The sequence below is a fragment of the Abramis brama genome (genome assembly GCF_963993115.1).
Source record: "Abramis brama genome assembly, chromosome: 5".
NCBI classification, from domain to species: Eukaryota; Metazoa; Chordata; class Actinopteri; order Cypriniformes; family Leuciscidae; genus Abramis; species Abramis brama.
In genome coordinates this window covers 20,625,097-20,642,057 of record NC_139967.1, presented here as the reverse complement: position 1 = coordinate 20,642,057, position 16,961 = coordinate 20,625,097, and the positions used below count along the sequence as shown (strand labels likewise).

The 16,961-nt window shown below is 35.3% G+C and overlaps 1 protein-coding gene across 2 annotated transcripts; it reads left to right on the top strand.

The window, feature by feature from the left end:
- The first annotated feature begins 211 nt into the window (after positions 1-211).
- gpr107 (G protein-coupled receptor 107) lies at positions 212-13,989 on the top strand. 2 transcript variants are annotated; one of them, XM_084115851.1, is made up of 18 exons: positions 212-371; positions 600-722; positions 933-983; positions 1,271-1,359; positions 1,466-1,608; positions 3,264-3,292; positions 3,396-3,452; positions 3,603-3,725; positions 3,816-3,949; positions 4,123-4,198; positions 4,464-4,537; positions 4,993-5,110; positions 5,374-5,504; positions 5,689-5,732; positions 8,312-8,361; positions 8,947-9,030; positions 9,789-9,910; positions 13,050-13,989. In XM_084115851.1, exons 1-18 carry the CDS (start codon positions 273-275, stop codon positions 13,138-13,140), a joined length of 1,638 nt encoding a protein of 545 aa, XP_083971977.1. In that variant the 5' UTR covers positions 212-272; the 3' UTR covers positions 13,141-13,989. The 2 variants fall into 2 exon arrangements, with proteins under 2 accessions (XP_083971977.1, XP_083971978.1); XM_084115852.1 differs by having other exon boundaries at positions 9,789-9,942.
- The last annotated feature ends 2,972 nt before the right edge of the window (positions 13,990-16,961 follow it).

The following is a 16,961-nucleotide window of genomic DNA, read 5'->3' as shown; positions in this document are numbered from 1 at the left end:
TACTAAAGGATAGGGGTGTAAGCAATTATTCAGTTAAGGAAATATTAGGAGAAGGAACAAATGATATAATACATGAGGAATTCTTAAAAAAAAATGAAATGATACAGGACTGGTAAAAAAATATTATTATTATTTCCTCAACCAAGTGTTTTCAACCAAGTAGTGCTCCATACTCCAATCCAGTAGGTGGCGGACAATGCGCCTTTTAGTTGGTTTGCCAACCGCCATTTAAACAACAGAAGAAGAAGAAGAAGGAAAAAGCGATTTTAAAAATGGCGTCTAGGAAGAGGTGTATGTTTACAGTTATTAATGCGATTATTACAGCTCTTATCATAGAAAGTCAGTGTCGACTCCATCATCTCATACTTAAGGTATGTGAGTGATGTGCTTCCAATGTTTTTATAAGATATTCGTACAGTCACTGTATTGTCATCACTGTTGTTTAATGCCAACAGATGCTGTCTTAAGTGGGAATCATATTAAGATTTATCAATCATAATCGTTTTGTTGTGACAATGCAAAAAACATTAACAAATAATTCAAAAGGATCTCAGCAGCGAAATGCCCGTGCGCCACTAAACACTCTTGTTCTGTTTTAGGACGACATCCGTCAGCGGGTTCATCTGAACACATTCGGCTTATATAAAGATGGTTACATGAGTATAAGCATGAACAGCCTCAGCTTCACTGATGGAAATACGGACAACATTGACAGCTCCACGGTCAGACTCGCTCTGCTGTCTGACAAATGACCGGCTTTCAGATTCATACAGTGCACTTTAATAATATGATCAAATAATACAGTATGAAAATGTCTCGCACATTATTAATGGAACTTTTTAATCTCACCTTATACAAGGCATCATTTCAGAAAATAGAAATCATCTGTCACATAGAGAAATAAAATATCTTTGTCATATATTATTTTGCAGATTGGTTTTAGCCTAGATCGTGCAAACAATAATGGCTTCTCCACATATCTGGTCAGTATCTGTCTTTGAATGTCTATTTTTCTGTGCTGCTGCTGTATTGTTATCAGAGTTGCATGATGACTGTGTCTGTAGATTTGTTATTGTTTGTAAATATGCATAAATTAACTGCTGTAACTTGACAGTCTTGTCAGTTAAGGATCTTATATAGAAGTACAGTATGATTCATATAGGCCTAATATAATATTAGATTAAAGTTAATATTACATTCAGGCATTCTTTTTATGATCTTTCGGTCAAACTGATTCAGATAATTGATATTCTCTCTTATGAACACGCAGGATGAGGGTCTGGATTATTGTCCTCTGAAAAAGGATCCAAGTAGTAATTTTGCTGGGGTACTTCTATTGCTGGACTTCAAAAATAACCTGTGAGTTTTATTTTTGTACTTTGTAACTTTTTTTATTCATTACAATTAGAATGAATTTGGAAGTATTATCTAGTTTTTGAATGTTCTGCCATGACGATATCCTCAGAGTGAGGAAGAAGACTTCAGCGGAGGCTGGTGTTTTTCCCAACATCATACCTGTGTTGCCCAAAAGCATTGCAGAGGACCTGCAAGCTGAAAAGGAGAAAGGTCTCCACGACAATGGGCCAGATGATGGATCTCAGTCTAAGCGTAAGTCTTTTCTTTCTATCTTGGACTATAAATCAAAACACGTGGTACACTACTGTTCAAAAGTTTGGAGTCAGGTTTAAAAAAAAAAAGTATATATTTTTTTTTAAGAATTATTATTATTATTATTTTTTATCAAAAGCCACTGTAAAAACATTTTTAATATTACAAATGATTTCTATTTCAAATAAATTATGTTCTTTTGAACTTCGTTCATTCAATTATTCTTCAGTTTACACAAAAAAATGTTAAGCGGAGCAACTAAACGTTGATAATAATAATGAGAAAAATATTTGAGCACCAAATCATCATATTAGAATTTCTGAAGGATCATGGGACACTGAAGACTGGAGTAATGATGCTAAAATTCCATCACAGGAATAAATTACATTGGATTACAATGTATTCAAATAGAAATTTGTTATTTTAAATTGAAATAATATTTCTAAATATTACTGTATTTTCTTTACTGTATTTTTGATCAACAAAAGCAGTCTTGGTGAGCATACAAAAAAGAGACTTCCTAGCCCGGCCTCTCCGGTCACTGTGCCCCCTCACCCCACCCAGCCCCGGAGTGGGCGCCCTGATTTTAGTTTGTGAGGCAGTACTGCCCTGAGATGGGGAGTGGATGGGTGTAGGCTGTCAAATACATTGATTAAAAATTAATTGTTTTCATTTCGGTTTGTTCTTGGCAAAAATATATCTATTTTTAAATAAGAGCGGAATAGCGTTCGCTTTATAATGAGAGTATTTTGCTAATAATCTTTGAAAATAACACCAAAAAAAAATCAATCACTGCTGATTTTTGTTCAGAGACAGATGCAGTTGGAATCTAAACATATTATTTGTATAGCTATTTAACATCTTTAAATGGTCTACAGCAACAGAGCCGTCAACAGAGGAGTGCGGGCAGCGTGCCTTCAGTTGCAGATGCGGCCTTAAGCTTAAGATAAAGATTCTAAAATTCTTTTAGAGCTCTGTGGATTCAACTCGTTTTATTTTCCTCATTCGTTTAAAATAAAATTACATTACATAATAATAAACTGTAGGCTGTATACAATTATTTTATTATTGAATTGTTTATCAATTAAATGATAAATTATTTGGTAAGCTAAGCATCATGTTTGTGATTTAAAAAAAAAAAATCATCTATGATAGATTCTGAGAATTGAAACAAAAATCAGGCTTGTGAATTTATGACATCAATTACTGCTTTATTTGTTTATAAACGGAAGTAACTTAAAATGTAATTTGTTTGTTGTACTTTTCATATTTTTAGTATAGTACAGCAAAACTACAGTGCTTCCAGTAGGCTATTTTATGGAGCTGTCAACACTGGAAACTCTGGCATGCCTTCAGTTGACGAACACTCCATGCATATATAAAACTGTGTTATTAAATTGTATATATCAAAAAATTGTATTTACAAGTTTTACGGCACCGTGCATTGTTGCCTGTTGTGATGATCGCAGATGGCAGGCAGCTTGTAAAAATGTGCTAACTTTTGAACAATAGTGTTTATCTGTTCTCATCATCTTTGTATTTGAAACGAAAGCCTTTTAAGGACATTTTTATGTTGGGTACGCATTCCTATATTTTTGTATCAGTCTACCTTTCAATTATTGTTTTGTGTTTATTTCTCTCTTATTTATTTGCAGTGGGTTCTAAATCCAGGCGAGATGTTGAGGTGAGATCTGCCTAAACATTTATTCAAATTTTTTAGGACTGCGTATTGTCTTAAAAATATGTTAATTCTGCATTAAATGATTTTGATTTTATTACTCCCACAGAGCAAGGCAGAAGATACATATCCTCTTCAGAGCAAAGACAAAATCTACTCCTTTGAGGTAGGATATACATGAAAGGGTATTGCTGAGAGCTCATGAGATTCTGAAGCGCATCAAGCTTGTTCTGAGCTGAAGTAATATCTGTCCATTTTTAGGTTTACTTTTTAAAATATTTTGTGCATCCCACTGACTCTCTTGCTCTTGTTTTAGTTTTACTTCAACATCACAACGGATGAGCAGCAAGGCCTTTATAACTTTTATTTCTACAACTGCTACTCCATGCCCGTAAACCCAGACAGCTCTGCATCTGACATGCTGCCTTTCAACATTGATGTGAGTGTTTGTCTGAGTTCTAAAATACAGTGTCTATTAATATATTGAAGTCATGCAGTTCATATACTCGGGCAATACATATAATTTCAGATCAACATCAAAGAGAAGAATCCAGAAAGCTTCCTCTCAGCGGGAGAGATTCCTTTACCTAAGCTTTACATCTGTATGTCCATGTTCTTCTTCCTCATCGGCACACTGTGGGTTCATGTTTTGCGTACCCATAGGTAAGTGCTACAAAAACAGACCTTATGTAAATTTTCTATTCAACAGTTTCATACATTTTACAAGAAATGACCAGTAGAGAGCAGCAAATCATATTTCAGATTGTCTTCTGTAAAAATAGTAGAGCATATTATGGGATCACTGTGTAATTCTCTTTCTTTTTTTTTTTTATTAGTGCTGATGTTTACAAGATTCATTGGCTGATGGCTGCTCTTCCATTTACAAAGTCACTTTCCCTTATTTTCCATGCAGTGAGTTTTTTCCTCTTTGTTTATATGGGAACCTTTGAAGGAAATGCTTATATTTGATGTAAATATCATTCAATTTCAAAAACATTATCTAAATCATACGCAATAAATGATCAAACGATGATAGTTCCACCAAAACCTTGCAATTGAGGGAATTTAAGGAAATTGGCAATTTAGGGAAATTGGCAATTCCATTTATGCTAGATACCCAAGACAAACAGCAGCATTACATTGCCTTTGTTTTAACATTTATATTCCTTTTTTACAGATTGACTACTACTACATTTCCAATCAGGGCTTTCCTATTGAAGGCTGGGCTGTGGTCTATTACATAACTCACCTGTAAGTTCACCAACATAAACTGGATAATACAGGAATAGGGTGAAGTACTGTCATATAAGAAAAAAAACCCAGAGATATTTATGTAATGTTTTTGCTCTTAAGCCTGTAACACACTACACAACCATTCAAATCATACACTTGCTGACCTTGAAGATGGTTACAGGGGAAAACTAGGCATCATACATCATAAACGACTGAAGATCACACACTACCAGACTTTCAAGTCATTCTGAACACAAAATCTGCAGACTAGCTCTGACTTTCAGCAAACTGGGAATCGGAGGATACAATAGCTGTTTAGTGTATTCCAGCCTTTTAAAAAGTTCCTTAGGTTGTTTTAGGTGGGTAGTGAACTTGTATTTTGAATGAAAACCACTGTGCTGTTGTTTTGATAACTGTAAAGAGTGTCTAAGAGTCTAAATGTTTGACTTCTCTGAATGTTTTACTTTGTGCAGGCTGAAGGGGGCGCTATTGTTCATCACTATAGCATTAATAGGAACTGGCTGGGCCTTTGTCAAGCATATCCTCTCAGATAAAGACAAAAAGATTTTCATGATCGTCATTCCCCTGCAGGTATTGGTTCCCCCCCACTTGAAAATAGCATCCGTCCTCATAGTAGTTTCTACTAGTGTTTCTGCAAAGTGTTGTGTATGAATATGCATGTAAAATCCCCAGTTTTTTAAACAATTTAGAGGTCACGAAACACTAAAACATATTTTTCAAGACCATAATTGTACACTGTTGCACAACATTGAAGATGTCAGCACATTATTTTTTAAATACAAGGTTGTTAATGGGATTTTAAGCTAAACTACTTTTGTCCTATGTGATTTCAGGTTCTGGCCAATGTGGCATACATCATTATTGAGTCCACAGAGGAGGGCTCCAGCGAATATGGCCTGTGGATGGAGATCCTGTTTCTAGTAGATCTGCTATGCTGCGGGGCTATTCTCTTCCCAGTCGTCTGGTAAGTGCTCTTCCGGTTTGTCCTTTTGATGTGGCCCAGATTTAATTTTCTGTACCATAAATGATATCATTTGTAGACTAATAGACCAAAGTCTGATGTCTGTCTTATATAAGTAAATGGCAGACTGTTTTGTCTTTTTATCTTTAGCCTAGTTAGTCTGAAAGCAATTGTTTTTGTTTGGTAGGTCCATAAGACATTTACAAGAGGCATCAGCAACAGATGGCAAAGGTATGTCGAAGTAACATTGTCAGAGCACTTTGTGGTCAACAGTTCAGTGAAGTTTGATATAAAACTTGATCATCACATCTACTATTTGGAGTGTATTTTTTTTTATGACCACTTTTAAAAGACGTCAGCCCTGTCACAATGTTGAAGCCGTTTTAAATGAAATATTGTGGAAAGTGTGTATTTTTAATCTTTCCAAATGCTTTGCTTGGTTGATTGAGCTGTACTCCTTCACATTTGGCTGTTCTCTACATGCTATTTAAAAGACTTGGTCTTTACAGCATGAAATTGAATAGTGCTGTCTTCCAGAGTGCTGCAGTTCTAGGCATGCTGCTCTAGACATACGTTAACCAAAATAGTATAAATGCTCTTACTAACAGTGGTAGTCTATGGATTATTAAGAGTTGTTTTAAGACATTAATACTTTCAGCAATATTATTTGTTTTTACTGTATTTTTGATCAAATAAATGCATCTTTGGTGAGCACAAGAGATTTCTTTCAAAAACATTAAAAAAAATCTTACCAACCTCAAACTTTTGAATGGTAGTGTATCTCGTGAATTTTTTTGTTAAAAATCCATTCCAATGATTTGCTTATTATGAGCAATTATTATTGGTGGTGTTGGTTTTGTGGTGGTATGATAAATCATAAATCAGATGAATTGACCATAAGCTGAAAACACTAATGGACTCAATCATCATTATAAACACTGACCACAATGGTCATGAATGTTTGGTCAGTTGATAGTTTCCCATTCCCTTGAACAAACAGTAAATGCGTCATCCCTGATTCATCTCTTCTGCAAGCTGTGTTACTTACTTCAAACAACACACATAGTATGTCTCCGTTGTGGCTTGATAGTTTTAGGGTGGAAAACGGATCCTGCTAGAGATGCTCTCTCTGGCTTGTGCTCTGCCACTGTGCACTGTTGCCTGTTGAGACAGCAGATGCCAGGCAGCTTGTAAATGTCATAGCTCAGAGAAACCAGACTGTGCTATGACTTTATCTAACCCACAAATCCAGGGAATGGATAGAGATTTATGGTTTTATTGATTTATTATCCTATGATAGAGATAGGATCAATACAAATTCCATAACCTCATTACTGTTTGTTTTTTTATTTCATTGAGCTTTATTTTAAAATACAATTAATAATTGTTTATTTATATTATTCTGTATCCTCCTGTATTTCATATATGTTGAAGAGAATCATTTTTTCTGTGTTACACTGTTCAGAAATCAGGGTTAGTAAGGTTTTTTTTTTTTTTGACAGAAATATCAAGCAACTGATTTCAACATTGATAATAATAATAATTTGTTTCTTGAGCACCATTACATCCAGTGCCATAACAGGAATGAATTACATGTAAAATATATTTAAAAAAAATATATTTAAAACTGAAATATTTCACACTATTACTGTTTTTACTGTATTTGATTAAATACATCCTTGGTGAGCATTAGAGACTTCTTTCAAAAACATTACAAAAATCTTACAGACCCCAAAAATTTTAATAGTAATGCATCTATTTCACCAAAATGTAATTTTAGTCACATCCACACACATATAGTATAACATACACTTTATAGGTTTATATATCTGTGGTTATGCATATCTACAGAAATTCGTCATGGCATTCAGCCTGTCCTTTCTGATTGACTGACTATTTTTTTCTGTTTTTTCTTTTTGTATTTGTAAAGCTTATACACAACATGCATTTAGTCAGATCTACAATAATCTAATTGTATGTGTTTTATCTATTAACTGTGTTTTTTTTTTGTGTGTGTGTATGTTTTGCTTAAAGGGCTTTAAGGGTTCTTATTTATTAAAATATGCAGAAATAATCAGTTAATTTCTTTAAATCTTACATAATAAAACTCTTAACCTACTGCTAAAAAAAGTGCTTAATGAAGAGAGATGTGCGGGTCTTGATGACAACGTCCTGCTGTGCCTTTAGCTTCTGCGATAGAGATGTTTGCTGAATTATACTATTTCGGTCATCCCTGAGGATGCCTGTTTCCAACAATCTAACATGCTTACAGTTATTTTTTTCCACCAATATTTAAGGCTGAATGAACAAGAGCAGGTGTGTGTGTGAGAGAGATCAGCACAAAATGAAGCAGGTTATTCCCTTAGCCCCAATGTCTGTGTCCCAATTTTTTGCCACTGCAGAAATATGACTCCTCTCATAAGTTCCATAAGTGGCAATATTTAAGCACAATGTGAGATACATATACTGTAGCACAACTATAGTTTGCTTGGTGGATTATGACTTCGTATAATCCTATATTAAAAAAAAAAAAAATCTCTTCACACAATCAATACTCTTTTTTTTTTCTTCTTTTTTTTCCTCTCAAATAATCATTGTTTCATTGCTGCCTATCATATTTTTTCCTGCTTTCATCTTCTGCCTTTCCCTCACAGGGCACAAAGATGTAAACTTAAATTGCCTTCTGATTTTGACAATTTTCACAGTAGGAGTGAGAACCATAGTAATTCAAGCATGCAAGTTAAAAGGAAAGCTCATCCACTCTCTCACTGTTTTAATCGTAATGTTTGGCTTTCTCGTTCCCTTTGTAGCTGCCATCAATCTGGCTCAACTGAAACTTTTTAGGCATTACTATGTGATGGTATGTATTCACCTCACTGTCATTCTCACTTGCATTCAGACACAGTGCTTTTAAAAGGACATGTACCTGGTGCTCAGTTCGGTGCGGGACTGACTGTCTGTTATGGCACGAGACTTGTTAGACTTATTAGTTTTGCTTTATTTTAACAGTCATTGTCTCTATAATTGCATTTATTTATGAAGGTCTGTGTATGAATACATTGCATTCACTGTTTTTATACATAGATTTTCTGTCTCCAGCCAGTCTGAGCCAAAAGCATTCTATTTGGCATTTTTTAAAATTTAATTCATTAATTTGTAAGGACAGAAAAGACGCTTATATTGTTCAGTGCTTCAATAGAAACAAGAACATCTGACCGTGAGGAGTTCACATGATCAATGTCACATTTTCTCATTCGATTAGTGACCTAATTAGTCCAAAACCTTAAATAAATTTCTTTATTTTGGCATTCTTTTTTATCTCATCAAAATCAGACTAGAAATCTTTTAGATAAGTGTATCTCTGTCCTCTCTCTCTCTCTCTCTCTCTCTCTCTCTCTCTCTCTCTCTTTTTATTCTCTTCTCACTCTCTCTTTCTCTGTCACAGATTGTATGCTATATTTATTTCACCCGCATCATTGCCAGTCTCATCAAGGTCATTGTCCCTTACCAATGGAAGTGGCTCTACCAGGTGAGTGACGGCAACTTCCTCAAACATCAGTATAGTAAAAGTGCACTAAAGACTTTCACATTATACATAAACTTCCCTATTGATCCTTTCACACAGACATTCATATGTGTAATATTTTAGCAATATTTACTGTATTACATTAAAGTCATTCTTCAGTATCCCCAAGATAACAAATAGTACGTGGAGGCCTTTGCTGTGTTAATTGTCTGTTTTTTTACTGTAAAAGACCAATTTTCCAATGCCATGAGGGGTCACATGATTGTTTTACTTAGCAGTTTACATAGGGTGGCCACATGGTTATTGCTCTGTTGCAGGACAGTAGATGGGATTTTGTGGGACAGTTCGATAAATTTACTGCTATTATACTATGTAAATATTGATTTACATTAGTTGGGAAGCTTATTTTAACGTTTTAAATATACAGTTAAGCTTAGTTAATTGTGACCAGCTTAGTTAATTAGTTAATTGACTATCCAGTGACCTTTTGTGGAAGTAGTACACTTCACAGATAATGTTTTGAGCTGACTTCAGTGACTTTAAGTTTTATGTCTGTTGCTTAGATTCTATAAGATAACACTGTTGGGTTACAAATACTTATTTAGAACCATTTGAATCTCAGATTTGATAAAATGCATGAAAAGAAGATATCATATTGGGTTAACAGTTGGAAAAAAAAATCCACAAATACATACATGCAACCATTCAAAGTTTTATTGCTTTTTCAAGTTTTATAAGTGTATTTTATTCCTAATTCATAGTTGCTGGATGAGCTGGCCACTTTGACCTTCTTCTTTTTAACCGGACACAAGTTCCGACCGGCCTCCTACAACCCCTACCTACTGCTGTCTGTGGAGGAAGAAGACATGGAGATGGATGATGTGTAAGAAATCATACTTAAATACACAGCTACTGGTGAATATCCACTTTATTTTTAATGTAAGAGCAGGTGTTGCCAATGTTCTTCTTGGCAATATTCTTCTATTTATTTACATATAGAGACTAATGAATCAGAAGTCTTGCACAGGAAATAGCTTATTTCCGAAAAATGAAAAATAAGGTGGATGTCAAGTTACAGACACGCTAAACATTCACTGTCTTTCATGATGTATTTTCATAGTGCGTCATTCTTTTATTTCAAAAGATCAAGGGCAATTTGATTCCTCAAGATGGTATGACTCACTCACAGCAGAGAGAAAGTGATGTCGGAGGACCATAACCACACACAAGAGATGATATAAGACTGTCTCAATTTAAAGGGATAGTTCACCAAAAAATAAAATTCTTCAAAATATCTTCCTTTGTTTTCAGCAGAAGAAAGAAATTCATACAGGTTTGGAACAACTTGACAGTGAGTAAATGATGACAATTTTATTTTTCAGGTGAACTATCCCTTTAAAAGCTCATACTCTCATTTTTGTTTTTTTACAATTACAAGAACATGTGTATGCGCAGCTCTTCTACATACCATGACCCTGTTGCGCTCCATTACCAGCTGCGACCTGGTCACACGGACAGGCTTACAATGATCCAGCCACCTGTCATGGCTCTAGATAGAAGAAGCCCAGAGGGGTTCCTTCTGATTGGAGGACCTGGTAGCCATCCTCATTACATGCCCTAGCTGAATGCACCTGTCATACCCTGTTTATTTACATACGCACTCCCAAACTTTCATGCTGGTCATTTCCTGCTTATTTTAAAGCCATGCCATGTACTTACTCCAGACGGCCTCATCAGGTCAGACGATTCTTTGTTTTCATTTCTGTCTCTTGCTTCATCTCTACTGGCTTTTTTCTCCATCCTTGTGATTTTCTCGCTAAGGTCTCAGTGGATTGCGTTTCTCTCCACTACCTGATCCACTACCTGTTCCATGACAACCCCCATCCTCCCCTCCTTCCCCCAAGTTCCCATCTCCCTTTCACCCCGCATTGAGCATCCCCTCAGGCGGCGTGTGCTCTACACCCCCCCCCCCACACTTCCCAAAATAGCCCTGTAACTCCGTATGTCCTTGTTCCTTGCTTGCACTTTCCCCCTCTTCTTCTTCTTCTTCTCCTTCTCCCCCCGACAGCCTGCCATACACAGGACATTTTGCTTTACTCTGTGTTATTTTTTTTTTGTGTGTGGCCTATTTTCCCAAAACTTTTTTTGGGTGACTTGGGGTGCGGCCTGATTCAGCTGTCCTCATTGAGTCTCGCAAAGAACACAGAAAAGATGGATGACGGTAACCACAAAAATAGAGGGCATTGCTCTCATGAGCATTCAGAGTTTAGGTCCACACTGCCCTTTCTGCTTTTATTATTATTATTTAATTGAAAAAAAAAGTTTCTCCATTTTATCTTTTTTAATAGAGTGCAACAGTTTAACAATTTTCCATTCATTTTCTCCATTGAAAAAATAATTTTCATTTAAGGACAATCATTTGTTGTGGTTTTAAAACTTCCTTTTAAAAAATTGTATAATAGCCAAATTCCAGGTGAAGAACTATAGTACCCATGACTCCTGAAGGGATCGCCCACCTACTTAATATATTTGTGGAAACTGTGATGCATTTATTTTTTCAGGATTCTTTAAATAGAAATATCAACAGAGCAGAAATCTTTTGTAGCATTATAAATGTCTTTACTGTCACTTTGGATCAATTTAATACATCCTTGCTGAATAAAAGACAAAAAAAAACTTTAAATCTATCGCAAAATATTCATATTCACTACTGTAAAGTATATTTTAAATGTGAAAAGTCAGTGACAGTAAATATATATATTTTTTAAATCAACTATCCTTAATGGGATTGTAGTTCATTGCCTCATAAAAGTACACATTTGTAATGTTGTGATTCATCTTGGGGCTGTTTTTTTTTTTTTTTTTTTTAATGGCACTGAAAAAGTGGATGGTCACAGTTGCCCTCTTTTGTAAAGTATTACATCAAATCAGCTTTAACTATTAATGTGCTACTAAATTGGGCCTTCTCTTCTGGAATCAAAGGTACATTGTTACACACAAAGTGCCATAAAATGAAACTGATCTCATAGCATTCTAGCTGTTTAGGGCACCTGTTAATTTTTAGTTAATTAGTTTTTATTTTAGGATTTGTGTCTCAGTAGTCTGAGGTTGCTGCTGAGGAGAGACGATGACTGGTGCTATGGTCTCTAGCCGTGTGGTGAATGTCTTATTGGGAATGCTTATATATATATAAATAAGATGAATGCAAATGTTGATCTTGGTTTAGGTGATTCAAACATTTGTGGCTCAGTGGGAGAAGATTCAGAAAGAACAATAGACACTAAACTTGTACTTCATGCCAAATGTAAATGCTCATTTTAGGTGCACATTTGTTGCAATCTTCTTAGAAAACTACGGTGACCAGAAGGGGACATGTTCGGTTGATTTAGTTTTGTTGTGGCCACGACATATTAACTCTTGGGAATGTGATATGTTGTGGCCTCAAGATCGTATGTTGAGTGAATGATATATTTTTCTAGTGGCCACAACTTCTATCTGTTGAGAGAAGGACATCTATTTCTCTTGGCCACAAGTTAAATGCATAAACAACCTGCAGTTTTCAGAAATGGATAATATTTTATTTTTATTAAGAAAAAGTGCGGAATTAAGAAATGATTATATTAATGTATTACATAATGTAAGTTTATATGTCCTGGCCACAACAAAACTAAGTGAACCAAACATGTCCCCTCGTGGTCACCGTAGAAAACAAAAGATTAAGAGAAGGATTGTTTTGTTTTATGAATTAAACATCAGTTGTATGCATGCGAGATCGCTGAAGGGCTTTCCTCAGAAAATTGGGACAGTCTGAAATTATTTAAGGACCTGTTTTTATTTAGCTATTACTGATCCAGATTCTGTCCACACTGATATTCACAAGAAGCGCGAAACCAAATCTAATGTAGAAACATTTTTATCTCTTCATATGACAAATCATCCATGTTGTTGTGTTTCAGAGTGCATAATGCTACACAATAGAGCTTGTTTTTGTTGTTAATGATGCTCTTTTTCTTTCATTTCAGGGTAACTACCTCAACAGCCATGGGAGAGGGCGTTAAGAAGGTGAAGAAACTGTCAAACGGACCATCAGAGGAGAGGGAGAGCATGGCATGATGGGAGATACAATTCTCTGTCGGTTCTGTGTGCCTCTGGACTTTGTGGCCAGCTACTGACATGTGAGACATTCTTGAAAAGCTTAACAGCTTTATGTCCAGAATTCCCAGTGGACCATCTCCCATGATCACATGTGAAGACTTCACATTTCATATCCACATATATGTCTATCTCTGTAAATGTTGCACAGACAGTATGGAGAATTCACAGTACGCAGCTCCATGATTCCTTCAGCCACTGTAAGTTTTAATTGAAATGCTAGGTGCTGTGCATTATTTTCATTTTACCTTGATGATTGTGTGTTTTTTTTTTTTAGTTTATTTATTAATGACCTTCCTACGCATTGCTTGATCTCAGACACGCTGTGGCACTTTAACAGGTACACTCCAGTCGAGTGAACGCGTATGTGAGGTCACTGGAAATCTGTAGAAAACTGCAGTGCCTGTGACGTCTCTTTCAGCGATTATTTAAATGATTATTTCCTGCTCTGAGTTTTTTATGTAAATATTCAGGCCCTTAAACATACGTAACCCAGATTAATGTTGCAAAGAATTAACTGTACAGTTCTCAAGCTTAGTCAGGATTTGATGACAGCTGCTTAGTATTTTCTCAGTATTTGTGGGTTATTGTATGGATGATGATGGACTTTCATGAAATAGATCCAGGGTGTCCAGAAACGTGTTTCAAATGTATCAAACATGGATTAAAATGATTTCAGGGATCGTGTAATTTGCATTTATCAGGAATGCAATGGAGGATTTTATTTTGATGTTTAATATTTTGCTTATTTTTGGATATCTTTGAGCAAGCTTTATGAAATTGTGTTTCAGTATTAAATTGTGCAATGGTTTCATTTGCATTTGTCTTTTATATTTGGTTAAAAGTGTTTATATAAATCATGTGAAGTTGCATGTCGATCTATATGATAAAGAACCCATCAGAAATCAACCCTCAAATTCTTATCAGCGTTTTTAATGATTTTGTTTTTGTTTTTAAACATACAGAAGGACAACATTTTCCACACCTTTTCATGTTTACCAGAAACGATCATAGCAAATAAGACCAATGCTAAAGCAGTGTCTTATCATGCTGGGACACCGTAAACATTCGACAGCACTGAAGCAAACGGCTCACTTATAATTAATTCACAAGTCTCGAGTCCTGTGCTCACTTCTGCTAAAGTGCCATTAAGAGCATCTGATATTGACAAAATGTCAAAAAATAAAAAAATAAAAAATCTTTGGCTGCTAAGGATGGGAGAATTGCAAATGCTAATTCTATTTCCCTTCTGCCTGATTAGAAAATAAAGCATGAGAAATGTTTTAAATTAATTTCCTATCCATTATCCCTTAATAATAATAATGAGGACAGATGCAAGCTTCAGTAATGCAGTTGGGAAGAGATGTAGTGAGGCGCGAGACGCTGACATGCATTGGATGAATTTATTCCTTATTTGGAATCCGTAATAATCAGTTACCAGAAAAACTGTGATTCTGTGCTACTTGATTACTTCGTTCATCAGTTTTTTGTGTCAGTCTTGATTAAAGAATCTTATGTCACTTGGATGGTCTATTTATAATCAGACTGCATGGTTATAAGGAAGTTTTAGTAAGTAGTTGCTTAAGCTAGCTAATAGATGTTCATTATGTCGCACTTGGTGTAAAAGAGAGTGAACAGAAGCTGGATTAGATGGCAGTTGACAATATTAGTATGTGCCTAGGGTGTTAAAGATTAGCTGTCTGGCTAAAGCTGTCTGTGCAATAGCATAAGGAATGGTTTGAGGGTTGTTGAAAATCCAGTGTCTTGGAAGAAGCGATGAACATTTTCTTTTTCCATTTTCCATTTAGAGTTGAATTACACAATCACAATTTTCTGGATGTAAGTGGCAAACTCTGACATTTATATTGTCAAAATGCATCTAGTTCTTTTAAATATAAAAAGGAACATTTAATTTTAAATAGAATTCATAAAAGATTAAATTGTAAATATCAACGTATCGTATTGTATATTTATAATTAAATTGTAAATATTGTTCCTTGCGGACCTCGAATTTGATTGGCTGAGCGGCCTTCATGTGATACTTTCTTTAGGCTACATCGTTACGCCTTGTGGCACAAAGTAACTATCACTGAAATTAGTCGTTTAATCCTTCAATCAACCGTTTCTTTATAAACATTGATTCATTTATTAAAGCAAGAAGTGCACTATCTTTGTGGAGGATGCATTGAATCATTCACTCAAGCGATTTGTTCAAACACCACTACTGTGTGTCGCATATTTTCATTGGCGGAGCAAAGTGTGTCTAAAATGTAAGTTACTTAATATTAATTATTTATTAATTATTATCATTTAACTGTTAAAAGCATTGTCAGACTGGCAAAATCACATTTGCAAAGTCTGAAAAGTGGCAAGTTCACTGAAAACGATCTGAGATGAAAAACCTGCCACATGTATTATCTGGCTGTTTGTATTGAATATGTACAATGACTAAGAAGAAAAGCAGTCCTAAATAACTTTCACGACATTAAATCGCATATCCTCTGTGTGCATAGGTGGTCTGTGGTCTCATTGTCAGTGGTGCTTTGATTAAATTATACTCTACTGAGCCATTTGTATTCTGGGCCAGAGAAACTTCACTAGAAAAAGGCTCCCGTAACCTCTTGTTAAAAGTAAAGCATCTAACATAAAAGTCTCTTTTGAGGTACGTAAATGTTACCAAATATAGCATAGGCCTATTACTGCATCATTTTTCAAGTAGTGCTTGCTAAGCCAAATGCTTGGCACAACATGTCATTTTTTTAGTAAAAAAACTAATTTTATTTCTACCTGACGTTTACAAAATATGCTGCTCAAAAGTGCCTTTCAAACACCTGGCTACTTTCCAGTCTGTTCTCCTGCTGTGCAATACCCCAATCTGCAAATCGATTCCTTCCTCCTCTTTGCTTAGATGCTATTTATATGCCTCTCCCACCTTCCAAAATATTTTGTATCTGTATTTCTTTATTCCAGAACGGTCCTGATTTAGAACTTTGCTATATTCATGCTCTGATGCCACTAAATTAATCACAATATGTCACAGAGACCAGAGTCTGTTCTTCATAGTGTATTTCATAGTGTGGAGCTCTGAGTTGAAGTAGAGAAAGTGTAGATGCTTTTATAAAAGGTACTGGTGGCACCATGGTATCTAATGGTAATAATGTGATTCTTTGATATGTACTATGGAACTGAATGATTGCCATATCCATATATCATGGTATTTACAAATTTACAAATATGTTGTATCAGTTCCCTAAAAAAATATTTTTTTTGTATTTTTGTTAGTTTTTTTTCTAAATGACAAGGTAACAATAACCAGTCACCATTGCTAAGAAAAAAAAAATGTTTTTAGCTACAGGACAAATACAAATTGAATTGTCTACAACATACTTTTAAAATCTACAAGATAGTTATTCAACTAGACATGATGTCAGAAATGTCTGCTATAGTTCAGGAAGTGTTCTAGCAGGTGATGCTGTTGGCAATGGCTGCTGGGTGTTTATGGAGCACCATGAAGCTGACTCAGCGTCCTCGTCTTCTGTTTCTGCCTTCTTCATTTAGAGGCAAAAATCAAACACTCACCTTTCTCTCTTTCTGACGCTTTACAGCACTGCACAAACTAAACCTTCCATGAGGAGTGAATTGGCCTGGACTTAACCTGGGCCAGCAGATTATAGCCGTGGCTTCGTCACAATATGACAGAGTATGAGCCTTACTCTGAACAGCTGCACTATAATCTCAACTGTAATCCTATTTTGGGATTATTCTTATGAATGTACATTTAT